The 17026-nt window shown below is 43.4% G+C and overlaps 1 protein-coding gene across 3 annotated transcripts in view; it reads left to right on the top strand.

Moving 5' to 3' along the window:
* The window catches only part of IGF1R (insulin like growth factor 1 receptor), a 318275-nt gene that overhangs the window by 277044 nt on the left and 24205 nt on the right, over nt 1–17026 (top strand). For 2 of the 3 annotated variants that reach the window (XM_033188875.1, XM_033188878.1), the window contains 7 exons: nt 214–350; nt 852–1011; nt 5914–6016; nt 6593–6663; nt 11176–11405; nt 11669–11779; nt 15641–15800. In XM_033188875.1, the coding sequence (XP_033044766.1) occupies nt 214–350; nt 852–1011; nt 5914–6016; nt 6593–6663; nt 11176–11405; nt 11669–11779; nt 15641–15800 (972 nt within the window). The remainder of the gene's footprint in view (nt 1–213; nt 351–851; nt 1012–5913; nt 6017–6592; nt 6664–11175; nt 11406–11668; nt 11780–15640; nt 15801–17026) is intronic. The other variant, XM_033188876.1, reaches the window with a different exon arrangement.

Raw genomic sequence — 17026 nt, 5'->3', positions numbered from 1 at the left:
GGATCTTGTGGCATCTTGAGACGTGCAAGTTGTGGGGTTGGTGTGATTCTGAATCCTCCCCTGTGTGTGAGCAGCCTGCTCAGGGGCAGTGTACGTGGCTGATCTCCATAGTCCTGCCCGCGTGGATTGGGGGGTTATTCTCAGGTCAGCCCAGTGTTGGCCTCCCTCCCTGGGAACCCAAATCCAACTTTGTCACTTGTTTAAATTGTACAGAAGGAGCAGATGACATTCCTGGGCCAGTGACCTGGGAGCCAAGGCCTGAAAACTCCATCTTTTTAAAGTGGCCAGAACCTGAGAATCCCAATGGATTGATTCTAATGTATGAAATAAAATACGGATCACAAGTTGAGGTAGGACTGGGGCCGTGGCCTGTGCCCGCATGTATGTATTTCCATCCATTGACAACATATGCTACCTGACTGCGCAGGATACCTCCTGGTTAGCATAGGAGTTAAAACAATAAAATACGTGCCAAGCTGGTGAGGATTTGGGTCTTTCTACCCGCTCCATACTCTCTAAGGAGTACTCCATAGAGGGCAAAGAGCCTTCAAGAAATGATTTCATTATATAAGATAACCTTGTGGCATAGGCCAGATCAGTTCTAATAACTTTCAATCCTTCTGGAGTTCTTGGTGACAAAAATGTTTGGTTAAAGCTTTTGGGTGTACTTAAAGCTACCTGAAGACGACCTTTTAAGATTTGATTTCTTTCTCTTTACTGACAGTCGGGATCATTGTTAGGTGGGAGGTCATATCAGACAGCTGGAGTCCCCAGTGTGGTGAGTTTAGTTGGCAGGCCCCAGATTTCTCCTGCGTTCATGGGAAATTGACATGTATGTTTTATTTCCCCAGGATCAGCGAGAATGTGTGTCCAGACAGGAATATAGGAAGTATGGAGGGGCCAAGCTAAACCGGCTAAACCCGGGGAACTACACAGCCCGGATTCAGGCCACATCTCTCTCTGGGAATGGGTCGTGGACAGATCCTGTGTTCTTCTATGTCCAGGCCAAAAGTAAGGCATGTGGAGGGAGAAGAAATGTGTAAAACTGAAAGCAGGGTGGTCCAGGATTAGGACAGCCTGAGTGTTTATGGCCCTCTTATTTTCTGTTAAAATAGAGCTGGCCAGCTTTCAGAAGGGTCATGCTAAGGTGCCGGCACATACCAGCACTTTGTGTGAAAGCTTGGGCGGGGCAGATGGTGAGCTTTGGGCCCCTACCTCATGTGGCAGGAAGGGAGAGGAACTGAGCCTCTCTTTTGAGGTGGTGCAACCACTGGAGAGCCAGAGGAGACTGTTGCTTTCAACCTGGCTTATATTCAAAGACCTTTCTTTTTGTTTCTTTCTTTTTTTTTTTTTTTTTTTTTTTTTACAAAAGACATTTTATAAAGCATTGAATTGACCATTCCACCTCCTACTTGGTCAGTAAAACTAGATAGGGCTCAGATTCAGGGCTTGAAGTCCTAAGGGGTGAAAGGAACTCCAGAGGTCATCTGGTTCGGCCTGCTACAGGGCAAGAATTTCCATGGTAGCATCCTAGACCCTCCAGTGCCCTTTTAAAGCCCCCATATGCCTTGGAAATGTACGGTGCTCACCCTTTGGTGCAGAGACGGAGGAATGTGAGTTTATGCTCAAGTCATTAACAAGAAAATTCTTAGGCTGTTCTGTGTGATGACTTCAGATTTTAAAACAAATTATAAGATGTATAAGTACAACAAGAGCCACGTATTTGTTGTTTGACCAACAAAATTTAATATTTTGGTGAAATTATTTCTGTATTGAGTTTCTGTTATTTCTTATTAGAAACCCAGTTTTTAAGATTATTTCATGTTCATGGAATGAAATCAAATTTGGCATAACACATAAAATAGCAATGCAGCCTTGCTTAGTGGTAACACTTTTGGGTCTAGTGGGCTGATCTTTCCTGGTGTCCACATTTCTACTACTCAGATCTGGAGTTACATTAAAACATGCACTTGGCCTGGCGCAGTGGCTCACGCCTGGAATCCCAGCACTTCAGGAGGCCAAGGCGGGCGGATCACTTGAGGTCAGAAGTTTGAGACTAGCCTGGCCAACATGGTGAAACCCCATCTTTACTGAAAATACAAAAATTAGTTGGGGGCAGTGGTGCAAGCCTGTAAATCCCAGCTACTTGGGAGGCTGAGGCAGGAGAATCTCTTGAACCCAGGAGGCTGAGGTTGCAGTGAGCCGAGATCATGCCACTGTACTCCAGCCTGGGCAACAGAGCAGGACTCTGTCTAAAAAAAAAAAAAAAGAAAAGAAAAGGAAAAAAAACACACGCATTCAACAGGTCCAGCAATCTCACTTCTAGTGTATTTCCAAAGGCAATGAAATCGGTATGTCAAAGAGCTCTCTGCACTGCCGTGTTCACTGCAACACTTCGCAATGGCCAAGACATGGAATCCACCTAATGTCCATCACTATGTACATGAATGGGTAAAGAAAACCTGGTACATACACATTATAGAATACTATTCTACCATAAATTAGAAAAAAAATGTCATTTGTGGCAACCTGGCTGAACCTGGAGGACATGATGTTAAGTTAAAAAAGCCAGACACAGAAAGACAAATACCACATGATCTTACTGATAATGTGGAATCTAAAAAGTTAAGCTCATGGAGAGTAGAATGGAGGTTACCAGGGCTGAGGGTGAGGGAGCAGATTTGGGAAGATGTTAGTCAAAGGATACAAAATTTCAGTTAGGAAGAATAAGTTCAGTAGATCCATTGTACAACATGATGACAGTTATAATGATGTATTCTTAAAAATTGCTGAGACAATAGATTTTAAATGTTCTCACCAAACACACACAAAAAATGTGTTGTAATACATAATGTTCATTAGCTTAATTCAGCCATTCTACAGTGTATACATATTTCAAAACAATATGTTGTACATGATAAATATGTACAATTTTTATTTGTGTATTAAAATTAATTAATTAAAAAAAAAAAGAAGGTCTCCAGTAGTCACCTGGTCAGCACCCAGTATTCTAATCTGTTTGTGATATCTGAAAATCCTAATACAGCAAAAGCAGGATGGGGGTGAATAGAACTGCAAATCTTGAGCCAACATTTTATGTGCCTGGCACTGTTCATGGGTTCAGGCTTTTAGAGGTAAATGGATGTTTAGGCAGATAATTTTGTCAATTGAAATAGTCAGAATTCTCCCATCTAGTCCAGTTAACCTAGTCTCACCAGTTAGTCTGTGCCACCTTTGCAGCGCCTAGAACCTTCACAATATTCCTGCAACCTTGTCCAGAGTAGTGGCTTGCTTGCTTTCTCTCCCCAGCCTCCTTCCCTCCTCTTTTTCCTCCCTTCGTTATTCTAGAAGCAGAGCCTACCTAGTTTAGGGGTCTGTGATCTGTGAAACAGCAACCTTGGCTTCTGGGGTTGAGTGAACTCAGCTTGTTTTGGTGACATGACATGTTCCTGTCTGCCTATGCTGCTCCATTTTTAACCTTGTAAGTGCCAGGATGCCAGTGGGAAATCAGGAGTCCTTCTGATGGAATTTTTCCAGCAGATATTATCACATACTGCAGGGAAATTGAATCTACGTGCTGGCCTTACTGCTGAGAAATTTTTCCTTATGTCAGACAAGGCTCTGTCCTACTACAGTTTAGTCTCATTTCCTCTTATTTAATCCTCAGAGGATGTGGAAGGGTTGGAAGCTTTCAGCCAACTGCCTGCCTTTTAGGAACTCCTTGTGTGCCTAAATACTATTAAATTACTCCTCAGACTTCTCTTTTCCAGATGAAATAATCTCAGGTCTTTTGGCCTTTTCTTGTAGCCCAGTATCATACACCAATTCCCCAGCCATTTAATCATTTTGTTCTTCTCTGGATGTGTTCCAATTTCTCCATGTCCCTCTTGAAATGTGAAACTCAAAAAGAACACCATACAGCCTGACCAGTAGTATAAGTGATATAAACAGCAGGCCTCAGTGGGGAAGAAAGAAAAATCTGCCAGCTTCCCCTTGGTAATGATCACCTGTGAGTGTTTTGAGGAATTATAAAATGCCGGAGACTGCATCCATTTTGAGAGATACAATATCAATAAAAATATCTTTTTTCTTCGATCAAAATACTTCTAATTTTAAAAATTAAAACAGCTTTAGTAGTCTTTAAAGAGTAACCATGATCACAGTTTTTAATGGCAAAATAATCATTGATAGGGAACTTATGATTAATGTTAACTTGATCCCCAGTGATTCCAAGCCCATTTCCGCATAGACATCTGTGCTTGGATGTCTCACAGAGGTCTCAGATTCGTTGTGTCAAAACCAAAATCACAGTTGTTGCCGTCAAAAGGCCTCTTCTCTCCTTTGCTGCTTAGCTGAGTCAGTGGCCTTGTAATCCATTCGTTACCCAAGCCAGGAACCTCACAGCATCCCTCACTCTTCTTTCTCTCCAGCCACCCCTTTTTCATTCCAACCCAAGCCTCATGGATTCTGCCTGTTAAATGTCTCTGGAATCCAGCCATCTATCACCACCAGCGCCGCCACAGCTCAGACTCCAGGTCACTCGCCCTGGGGGGATGGTATGAGCTATCATATTGTATGAGCCTCTTCCTGGGGCCATGACTTACCAAGCCAGATCATCTCTGTGAGTCTGCCTGGTGTATAAACAAGGATTGGTGACTTCTTTGTAGGTCTGAACTGAGTAATGCAGAGCATGCCCAGGAGACATGGCTTGTACCCCCAATTCTCTAAGACATGACAGTGCCTTCTCTTACTGCCAGATCCCTCATTCAGTCCTCAGCACAGCCATTTCCCTGGAACTCCAATCTCATCAGTTCACTGCTGGGCCTGAAAGCTTTCACTGACTCCTTTTAATCTGCAGAATGAGGTTGAAACTGCTTAGCTTGGATAGGGTCCCTTATGAGCTGGCCCTGACATCTCTCCAGTATCATCATTTTCTAGGAAAGCCATTTCCCCACAACCCCCAAGAAAAGCATATCATAAAGAAGTTTTCCCTTGGGGAGGTTCCCTTGCCTCCCTTCTCTCCTCTCCTTTCCTCTCTGAATCCTTGCCATATGCGAAGTCCACTTTTCTAGTTGTCGTGCTACCTGTTGACACTGATTTCCCATGTCCCACAGAATGTTTCAGGGTGTGGGTCCATGTCCCTGGTGCCCAGCCAGGCATCTGCCATACAAGTGCTGGTTCTGATGATCAGTGGTCTCTGTGGTCTTAGACTTGTAACAGGACTCAAATGTTTGCAGCAGCACTGGAAAGGGGTGCCATCCGGTGCGTGAATGTGTGTGTGAGTTTATTTTAAATTGTCTATGGAACTATCTCAGAGATTAAGGCTGGCAGGACTTGATCTATACATAGATGTAGACTATACATAGATGTAAGAATTTCTGTTCATTTTATAAAAATGAATAGAAATTTTCATTCTATTTATTAGAAATAGAATGCTTGCTGCTGCAAGTATTTGAGTCCTTTTACAGGTGTGAGATCACAGAGACCCCTTACTGCCGGAACCAACACTTGTATGGCAGATGTTAGGCTGGGTACCAGGGACATGGACCAAACCCTGGAACATTATGTGGGATGTGGGAAATTAGTGTCAAATGTATGCATTTTCATTAACAGTCATTAAACTGCATGCAAAGATTATTTTTCTTCAGTTATCATTGAAACTATTACGCCAGAATATACTGTACTTTAAAAAATGAGTTTATGCCTCAGTCTGCACGTATTTACTCTTTTTTCAAATAATTGTTTGCCATGTTCTATTTCTGACACCATTTACCTTCAGGAATTCTTACGGTATGATGGGGGAATAAATGAATATATAGGCATTTTTTTTCATACTTCTGACTGAATGTGAAAAAATGAAATGAGCAGATACTTCACCTGGTGATATTTATCATTTCCTCCTCTTTGCTGCAGCAGGATATGAAAATTTCATCCATCTGATCATCGCTCTGCCTGTCGCTGTCCTGTTGATCGTGGGAGGGCTGGTGATTATGCTGTACGTCTTCCATAGAAAGAGGTCAGTGATGTGCAAAGTTATGACACTTTCTGTGGCTAAGTGGTTTGATGATTTGAATGTGAGTGAAGGTAATCTTTTTGAAGATTTCAAGGAAATATTTTATGGACTGGAAAACCTGATTTTCCCATCAAGTGTTCTTCCAGGAAAAGAGAACCTTTTCGAATGATTTTAACAACAGCCAAAATAATTTTTCGATAGTACAGACCTTCCCCTGGCTGGCTTCTCTGGTACACAGAACTGCTGCTGGTGCATGCTTTTCCAAACGTGTTGCACTAGCCCTCCCAATCAAATAAGCCTTTTTATTTCCAATGAAGTAAAGAAACAGATGTTTCTTAAAAAGCTCTAATTTCAGGCTACTGAGGAAGCCAGAAGATGTGTTAGCAAATGTCTGCTGGCCCACCCAGGCCTGAATTGGGAGTGTAGACAAAAGCTGCTGTAAACAGTGAGCTCTCCCCATTCTCTTCTGCTGATACTGTGTGAGACAGAACAAATGAAACTGTTGTAGCAAAGATGAAAGTATATACAGAAATGTATGGAGGTGGGGTTTTGTTAACGTAAATTTAATATTTTTGACAGAAATAACAGCAGGCTGGGGAATGGAGTGCTGTACGCGTCTGTGAACCCAGAGTACTTCAGCGCTGCAGATGGTAAGAGTCCGGGCCACCGGCACTGCTAGCGTGCAGGGGAGGTAGATCGGGAGCTTTCAGGAGGGTTGCTCATTCGGGAAAGGAAGGAGGTTTGCATTATTTGCTACCTTTGGCCTTGGACCTGTCTTCATTAATATATCTTTTTTTTTTTAATCAAAGTTTTTTAGCAGTTCGGTGAATATGTCAAAACTTGTGAACTGTATGGGGTGCCCCAAGGAAACACAGGCTTTAGAGATGAATGTGGCCAGCACAGTAATCAATTTATTTAATTGCTTGAGATGTTATGCTAGAATGAAAACAGCTTTTTAATTGTTAACATCTAGTCAGAGGATATGCTGCAGCTGACAAAACAGTCCTTTTAAACTAGTTTCAGCTTGAGTATTATCTCATTATAATTGTCTTTGATGAATTACAGCTCCGCTTTTTTTTTAATCATGGAATTTTTCTGTCATTCCCTTCGACTAGGGTTATACGCTCATGGCTCATTCACGTTCCCTTTGGTAATAACTAATGAGGGCCATTCAGTTAAGCGGCTGGGAAGGTCTGACATGGAAGTTGGGTGATCCTCAATGGTTATTTCCTTTTTTGCTCTTTTCTTTCTAGTATTTTTATATCCAGACCTTTTGAGTGAGTCGGATTAGAGTGAGGGGTTGGTCATTGAGTCCAGTGATACTAGGACCCTTAACTGGCACTTTGCTAGGGGCTTTTACAAACACCATCCCATTTGTTTCTTAAACTCCTGCAAAGTGGGTTTTCTTAATGCCCATCTGCAGGTGAAGAAATGAGCTCCCGAAGAAACTTGCACAGGGTCACATAGCTAGACAGTTGAGAAGTCAGGAGGAGAATGGAATCACTGTGGAAAGGGCTGTGAGGTCCCCTGGGCAGGCAAGGAACTGGCCTGCAGGAGGGGCTGGACCGGATTCATCAAATGAATAAATAAGTGCATGATGTTGAGTGAATATGTTTAGAGGAAAGTGTTTGCTGTCTTCTTGCCTCGGGAGAAGTGAAAGTAGTTGCAGGAGATGTGAAATAAAGAGACATGATTATTGTAATTATTGTGGTCAAATGAGAAAACATAAGAAAATACTTTGATAATGTGAAAACACTGTTATACTGTGTAGGATTTTACTATGGTTTCTTTAATCATGTCTAATTCGGTTTATGGTAAAGTCAATCAAAAGCAGCCTCCTCTGAATGGGAATCAGGTGCAGAATAATAAGGACATTATTTCTGTCTACATAAAGATCTCACAAAGTTGGTTTCTTAATAGTAGTATATACATGCATACATCTGTATGTTTGTGTATGTAAGGCAGAAAGAACATTCTGGACGGATGCACACCACACTTAAAAGAGTTGTTACTTGTGGAGAGGATCTTTCCCTTTAAAAAAAAAAAAAAAAGCCAGATGTGGTTGCATGCACCTGTAGTCCCGTCTGCTCAGGAGACTGAGATGAGAGGATTACCTGAGCCCAAGAGCTGCAATGAGCTAAAATCTCACCACTGCACTACAGCCTAGATTATAGAGCGAGACTGGCTCTTAAAAACCAAAATCCATCAAGAAGATAGATATGCATTGTTTGTATAAATAATAGCTTCTAAAAAAGAAAAAAACAGGAAGGGAGTCATCCCAGATAATGGAATTGATAGAAACAAGGCAAGACCACTTTCCCCCTCTGTGAGGGTGGACTGTGACCGTACCAGGGAAGCTATTCTGCCTTGAAATGCAGCACTAGAGGTTGGTGTGTGTAGTTTTTGACTATGACGTGTCCAGGAAGAGAAAGCATCAATACAACAAAATCAGATTCTCATGGTGACTTTAATTCACATTTTGTGTCCTTTTAGAATGCTTTCATGATATGTCTTGGTACTTCATTAAAACAAAAACAAACACTGCCACCCATGCCGACAGGTGGGAACAGTGTCACCTTATTTGAACTTAATTTATTCGGCCTTTGACAAGCACCTTACAGCCAGTATCCTCAAGGGGCAACAAAATGACATTGCAGTTCAAAAGTGCTTTAAAAACTTGTTTTTCCCAAAGCTAATCTGCATGTCACCATTCTCCAGAGTACATTGAAAATCCCCTACAGGAAAGTGCTGATAACATTGAGCACAGAAACCACTCCTGGCTGGTGGCGCTGGGGACTGCTGCTTAAAGTCAGAGCTGCTGGGTTGAATGTAGAGAAAAGGATTGAGGGTATTGACTTCAGAGATCTCCCAGGGAATGAATGTGATTGGTTTTAACTCCATGTTTTATGGCAGGCGAAATAGTTAATTCTGATGAAAAGCAAGCCTGGATTCTCAGAGATAAATGGCTGGAGACAGTGAGCTCTTTACACTTTCTGAGGGGCATTGTGAAGAGCCTTATCTCCTGGGTTGTCTTGCATACTTACTCTCCTCTGACAAGCACCCGCCTCTTCTTCAGGGGTGCAAGCCACCTATGCCAGCTGGAGGGCAGAGTTCCATTCGTGAAACCCTTTAGACATATGTACCGTAAAGTACAAAAATGTATAGGAAAGAAAACTGAAGATGATTAACAAAGTTCATATTGGACACCCCTCAGAGGTCTAAATTGATGGTGCCCCACCTGGGCCTAATTTATAATAAACATCTGTCCTTTTAGACATCACTTAAGGGTCGATAGTTGGGATATGGAGATGTTGGTATACAGTTATCAGCCTCTCACATCCAGCCACAGGCCCAGGGTCAGCATCTGAAAGCATTAAAGCAAAAACAGGCACCATCTCCACTTCCTTTCTGAGCCAGGACCACCTCCTTCCCACAGTCAGTGTGTGGTAGAGCCTGGTGGCAGGTCCCTTCAGGCAAGGACATTAGCACACAGCATCAGAGGAATTACTGATGTTTCATATGGATCTTATGGAATAGGTTGATTTTATTTTCATTTTTACCCTACCCATTTGGAGATGTAGAATTAAGCCTCTGGTTTTGTTTTCTTTCTGATCTTTTTTCTTTTTTTCTGTTTGTTTTGCCTTCCTTCCTGCCTAAAAATATTTGTTTATTCATTCGTTCGTTTTTTTTGAGACAGGTTCTCACTCTGTTGCCCAGGCTGGAGTGCAGTGGTGTGCTCTCAGCTCACTGTAGCGTCAACCTCCTGGGCTCAGGCAATTCTCCTGCCTCAGCCCCCTGAGTAGCTGGGATTCCAGGTGTGTGCCACCACACCTGGCTAATTTTTTAATAGAGATGGTGTTTTGCCATGTTGCCCAGGCTGGTCTCAGATTCCTGGGCTCAAGCAATCCTCCCATCTTGGCCTGCGATTATAGGCATGAGCCGCCACACACGGCCCATTTATTTTCTTAAACCAGATCGAATCTAAACAGAAACTGGAGAAGAAATCCTATTCAGGCTTGGTATTTATTGTGCATTCCTCCCAAATCTTTACTCATTGCGAAAGATCCTCCTGAGTTCACAGAACCCAGGCCAGAGCCCTGGAAACGCCTCTGCTCATCAGCTGCCTAATTGCCTCTCTACACTGGGCACCACCAAGTCTCTCCCTCAGTCTCAGAGCTCAGTTGCTTCTGCACCTCATCAGGGATCCAGCCATCAAAGCCAAGGCTGGGGACACTTTGATTAGAGTAATTCTACCAATAATGCAATTCACCTTTGTAACTGCAAATTTTCTAGTAGCTGTATTTTTTAAAAGTAAAAAGAAACAGATCAAATGCATTTTAATAATGTTTTTAGTTCAAATAATATGTTTTATTTAACCCAGTATAGCCAAAATATCCATTTTAACATGCAGTCAGTATTAAAGTTACCTAAATATTTCACTTTTTTTTTTTTTTGGCTGGTCTTTGAAATCCCATGTGTATTTTATTTACACTTATAGCATGTCTCAAATTGGACTAGCCACATGGAGTGCTCAGGAGTCCCATGTAGGGACCAGCTACCGTGTTAGATAGCCCAGGCATAGCATCTGTGTTGAGGGCCCTGACACCCCTTTTGGATTCATCCAGGAAGTAGGACCTCACATGCACCATCATCACCTCTCACATGTGACTCTGACCTTTTTCCCAACCCAGCATAAGAACTCTTCCCTCTCGCTCCTGCTCTCCTCCTTTTCACATCTGCATTTTAATCTGTTGGTGAAGATGGGTACAATCCTGCTTGACCATTTCATTCAGTTTCTCTATCCCCTATGGTTAATTTGTTTTTTTCAAAAATGTATTTTTATATGATGAAATTTTAAAAAACAACTGCTTTCTTTCCTATACTGGACTTCTTTAGTTTGTTCTGGTCTTTATATCTGTTAGTATCCTCAGATTATCTTGAAATCCTCAGAGATTTGAAATACTAGTAGTGACTGTACAGTTTCTTACTCAAATTGATAGCATGTGGAAAGTTGAGAGCAAGCCATGCCATGGCTCCCTGGTATTCTCCTTCATGGGTTTAAGGAAGCAGCATTTTACATTCTTTGGCTTAGAGTTCCCCCAAAGCACGTTCTGTCTAAGGGCTTGTTTCTGTACTTGCTTTAATTACGGTTTCTTCTCCAGTGTACGTTCCTGATGAGTGGGAGGTGGCTCGGGAGAAGATCACCATGAGCCGAGAACTTGGGCAGGGGTCGTTTGGGATGGTCTATGAAGGAGTTGCCAAGGGTGTGGTGAAAGACGAACCTGAAACCAGAGTGGCCATTAAAACAGTGAACGAGGCCGCGAGCATGCGTGAAAGGATCGAGTTTCTCAACGAGGCTTCTGTGATGAAGGAGTTCAATTGTCACCATGTGGTAAGAGAAAGTTCCTGAAAAGCCAAAGTGCTGCACAGGAAGAGGGTATCACACAAGCCCCTCAGTGTGTTCTTGGCTACATATACCCGTGGGTTTGGTGTCTTGCCTTTGCCTTCTGGATAGTTACCCCATTACCTCACTGTTACCTTCCGACCCCTATGCTCAGACCAGGCCATAGCACCACAGAGACAGTTCCAGACAACACAGGCACCAGCAAGGGCCACCCTGACCCTCTCAGTCTTTCTCTTTTTGATTCCTCCCAGGTGCGGTTGCTGGGTGTGGTGTCCCAGGGCCAGCCAACGCTGGTCATCATGGAACTGATGACACGGGGTGATCTCAAAAGTTATCTCCGGTCTCTGAGGCCAGAAATGGAGGTCAGTTTTCATTTCCACCAGTATTACGTGTTGCCTTGTCTAGCTGTCTTTCCTTTAGAACCTCTCTGCGAGGAAATGCTGTGTCTTTAAATCAGTTTACTTTTCCAGCGTCCAGTGTTTCTTACTGCATGCTCGGTTATAGGTCATTTGTGCAAAGGATTTCCCCAACTAGAGTCAGACTCTGATCTTTGTGAGGGGAACTTCCTGTTCCTTGGATCCCCTCTGCTAAGCCCCTCTGTGCCTTTGTTCCTGCATTCCCTCTGCCCCCAGTCCCCTCCCCACATCAGTGTCCACCTGCCAAGCCAGGCCAGTGCCACTCTTTCCCCGAAGTTTTCCTGTCCCACTCCAGTAACCATCTCCTCTGCTAACTTCTCGATGCGCTTGACTCATGTCCTTGCATGCATTCTCTCTCGTTGTGTTGTGTTGTGCTGTGTTGTGTTGTTGTGGGAGTGTGTCCCCCCCCCCCCCACCCCGTTGTGTTTAGCTATTCATGTCAGTCCAACATGTGGCTCGGGGCCGCGTTTGTGGCAGGCACTCTGTCAATAAATGTGTGTTACAGTTGAAGGTTAAGCTGCCTGGATTCTTGCCCTTGCATCTGAGAAGTTGCTGGGTGATTTCCCACCCAGCTCTGTGCACAAGGTGTTCACCCATTCATAAACCCACTCCCCACACACAGCCCCCTTCCTCGACATTGTTGGTGGTCCTTGTCTTTGCCACTGGGAATCTGGTTTCCTCAGACTCTACGTCCACCTTTCAGGATTGATCCAGGGTCAATGTCTTGCATGCACTTTTGAATGAATGATCCCACCTCAGTGGCAGGATTTCTGCTTAGTTTCCTAAAAATTTCACTTTGGGTTATGAGCTTCAAATTCTAAACCTGCTGAAGTTCTGTGCAATTTTTCGTTAGTCACCGTGTTATCTCCCCCCTGTAGTATTAACCCACAGGCCAGCTTTTTAACATATGCAGGCATGACTTTTGAGTAATTAATTCTACAGATAAGCTGGGAGATAAATGCTGAGAAATAAAGCCAGCAACAGTTAACTGTGTTTTCATTTGGCTGCCTCCATGGGTTCGAAGTCCTCCTTTTGACCCTTATTTTGCTACTTACGGGGAAGCAGTGTGTCTGCTTTTATTCCTTAGATGCAGTAACTTCCCCTTCTCGGCCCCTTTGGAAGTTCTTTTGCCGTTCTTCATTTGAGCTTTTTTTTTTAATGTGCTTTGAATCGGCAACTTAATCATCTTCCAAGTGACAGTTTCTTAATTTTAGTTCCAAACACCTGTTCATGTATGACTTCATTTATTTGCAGCACATGGTGTTTGGGGCCAAGTGTGGACTGGGGCTCCAAGCAGGGTGGTTTACAAAACTCCCACCCTCTGTTCCGCCAAGTATTGGTACCCAGCACCCCTGGGTGTTAGTGCCTCTTCCTGGTTCACTCACTCACTTTCTGTCTCTCTCTCTTTCTCTCTGTCTCTCTTGCTCTCTTTCTTTCTCCTTCTTTCTCTTCTTTCTTTTCTTTCTTTCTTTCATTCTGTCTTTCTGTCTGTCTGTCTTGATGGAGTTTTGCTCTGTTGCCCAGGCTGGGGTGCAGTGGCGTGATCTCAGCTCACTGCAACCTCCACCACCCGGGTTCAAGCGATTCTCCTGCCTCAATCTCCCAGGTAGCTGGGTTTACAGGTGTGCACCACCATGCCCAGCTAATTTTTGTATTTTTAGTAGAGACGGGGTTTCACCGTGTTGACCAGGCTGGTCTTGAACTCCTGACCTCAGGTGATTCACCCACCTCAGCCTCCCAAAGTGCTGGGATTACAGGTGTGAGTCACTGTGCCTGGCCCTTGGTTCACTTTAATACACAAAGCAGCATGAAGGAGAAAAGCTTGATGAAACAGGTGACTGGAGAGTTGGCAGAGTATTTCTTGCCAGCATCGTTTGAGGCACCTCTGAAAAGTCCGAAACTTACTCCCTTCCTCCCGTTTCAGGCACAGAATAAAAATTCAGAACATGTGGCCTCGGTCGTGGCTCTGTGGCTGGCTGCCTGTGGTCCTCAGCCAGCCATTACAGGTTCCTGGGCCTCAGTATCCTCAATATAAAATAAGAGGGTGGGACGAGATTACTGAAGTCCCTTTCAGAACTAAAATTCACCTTTAGATTGGTCAGATTAAAATTTTTTTTTTCTAGCTCATGTCAAGTATTAAAATGTGCGTGCTTACCCTGCAGTTTCATTATATTCAGTCTGCTCCCCCGGCCATGATTCACTTTTTTCTCACTAAGCGTACGTGTATGTGTATACTTGCCTTAAATAGCTCTAACCAAATTAAAGATTTCCGCTAAGACGAATGAAAGAATGGCAGTGCAACACCATAAACCGACAAAATTTCAGCACTCTCTCTTTCTCTGTGCTTAAAGTTGAGTGCTTTTGTTGATTCTGTTGTTTACGGCGATTATAAATGACCACTTCATAACACATATACGTCATATTGTAATATTCAAGTATTGTGAGCGTAAACTTTACGTTTCACATGCATATTTTCTAATGCACCACACATATCTAAAGCCCTAAAAAGTAGTGATTTGGACTTACCCCCAGTGACTTAAAGTCACTTCCCCAGATAACCACGTGATAAGTATTTTAAGTCACCAAGAGACTGCTTTGACAGCCTGTTCAAAATTCAAAGTTTTCTGTCGCTGAGTGTAGAGAACCAACCCAGAAGTACTGCAGAGTTGTTATACTGATTCCAAATACTAGCTTTCAGTAGAAACTAGCACCTCGCAGGGCAACAGCCAGCATCCACTGAGCATTGACTATGTGCCAGGCACCACTGGGTACTTTCTGTGCATGGCCCCAGGTCATCTTCTAATCAGTGAAACCATCGTGATACCCCATGTGGAAGAGCCTGGGCATGCTCATCCGGTGGCCAGCCTACAGGTTTGAGACCTATCAGAGCCCTGTGGCTTTGCAGTGTTGTATGAGATGCTTTGTGGTCAAGAAAACCAAGGTAAAGTCTATTGCACTTGGATATGCGAAAGTAAAAGGTAGCGTGAAAATTAGGGACTAGTGATTGTTTTAGGATGGAGAAACTTGGGCATGTTTTATATAAAGCTTTTTTCTAAATGGATGTATTATTTAGGGGTAATTGTTTTTAATTCCAAAGCCAGCATGTTGCTGTCCTCTGCAAACAGGAGATGCTTATCCATGTTACTTATTCCTGGTCTCCTCCAAGATAAGCTCCAGCTGGACTTCAGTTGTCAAGGACTTGTCTTCCATAATGCCCACAGAAAATAATAATGCCACACTGTAAGGTGAAAAGAGTAATCCTGGTATTTGTGTATTTTAGAAGAAGGTTGAAGGGAAAGAAAAGGATTAAATAAGTTATAATGATGCTTTTATGGGAAACAAAATATACCATGTCCATTTGGAAACACATTTGCTTACTTCCACACAGCCTTTGTAATGTGCTCTCCTTCCTCTTATCTGTACTTTGGTGATGGAAATAAAAGGAACATATAAACGAATAGTAATTTGAGTAACTGAGAATCCTTACTACCAAAAATTGCTTGTTTCACTTTAAAAAATTTTTTGCCCTACCCAAAATAGAAACTGCTGGTCCTAGAGAGAGCAAACTGGTGTTTCCCTCGGCAGCTCTGTGATGTGGTCAGGGAGCAAGCGCAGATAAACTTGCGGGAGCACACAGGTGCCATGCTCTCCATGATGGTTTGTTCCTTCCGAGCAAGTCCTGGTTTCTTAGCATAAACAGCCCACGGTGCCCAGATTGGACAAAGATGATCTGCAAACCTCAAAAGAAAACTGGCATGGAAAAAAAAATCCAAAATTCTCATGTGAATTTTTTTTAATCTCCAACAGAATAATCCAGTCCTAGCACCTCCAAGCCTAAGCAAGATGATTCAGATGGCTGGAGAGATTGCAGACGGCATGGCATACCTGAACGCCAACAAGTTCGTCCACAGAGACCTTGCTGCCCGGAATTGCATGGTAGCCGAGGATTTCACCGTCAAAATTGGAGGTGTGTCCTTAGCTTTCCAGATCTGAGCAAGTACTAAACTCACAGGTGTTTTGAGGACCTTGTTGGCATTAGTCTGCCCCTGGAGAGGTTTTCTAGTGTGTCCCTTGAGTGCACGGACTCTTTCTTGGGAATGATGTGATTGTCTCCAGTTGATGGTCACAAACCTGGCGTGGTCGGTCCCAGTGCTGATCGCTCGTGGACATGGTGGTTCAGCTACTGGGCATGGTCGGAGCCATGAGGCTGCCTCTCCAGATATTTGAGGCATTTCTTGGTAGAACACATCTTAGCATTGGTTACAGACATAATCAAGACAGTGTCTTCGGGAGATTTTGACTTGGGAATAAAACTCATTGTCCAACCTTGCATTCATCCCTCAAATTTTCCTAGCTTATAAGGAGCATTGCTCCCCTTCTAGGGGTCCACATTGTTTTCTAAGAGGCGAGCTGTTGAAGCCTCTGCACAGAGCAGGAGAAGTGGCAGGAGCTGGCATGGCACTGCCTTAGGTGAGGGACGATCACTGCTCACTGGGTTTCACAGCCAGGGCCGGCCAGCCTCCAAGCTCTCGACCGCTCTCTCACAACACTTACTGTCCTGCTCTTAGCTGAGCAGCCTACGGTTAGACCCCCTTGTTGCCACCACCCACTGTCACACCGGAAAAGGGGTTGGATTGAATTTCTGAGCAATGGTTAAAACCCACTTCAGCCTTTAGATTTGTGTTTTTACTTTGATCTTTTAATCTGCCTAATAAAACACACATAACATCAGGGCTGCTCAGGAAACCACTACTTTTACCAGGATTCTCATCTTCCCACTATGATATGATGATAGTTTAGAAAAATACCAAATATTTATCCTGAGAGATTGCAGGGGAGATTTAACACCCAAAAGAAGCTATTTCAAATGGACCTCTGTGTCTAGTTTTTGAGCTGCCTTTTCTGGAAGTGTTCGCCTTCCTTTAGTAACATATTTTTTTCTTTTAGTAGTGATTTTTAAATGAAATGTTTTAGCACCTTTAGTGAACAATGAGAATCTTTTAGAGAATGGTTTCTTTTTTTGAGACGGAGTTTTGCTCTTGTTGCCCAAGCTGGAGTGCAATGGCGCAATCTTGGCTCACCACAACCTCCACCTCCCAGGGTCAAGCGATTCTCCTGCCTCGGCCTGCTGAGGAGCTGGGATTACAGGCGCATGCCACCACACCCAGCTAGTTTTTTGTATTTTTAGTAAAA

This window comes from Trachypithecus francoisi, unplaced genomic scaffold (assembly GCF_009764315.1).
Source record: "Trachypithecus francoisi isolate TF-2019V2 unplaced genomic scaffold, Tfra_2.0 Lachesis_group3, whole genome shotgun sequence".
In the NCBI taxonomy this organism is placed as follows: Eukaryota; Metazoa; Chordata; class Mammalia; order Primates; family Cercopithecidae; genus Trachypithecus; species Trachypithecus francoisi.
The sequence above is the reverse complement of the archived record's forward strand: the minus strand, read 5'-3'. Positions and strand labels throughout refer to the sequence as shown.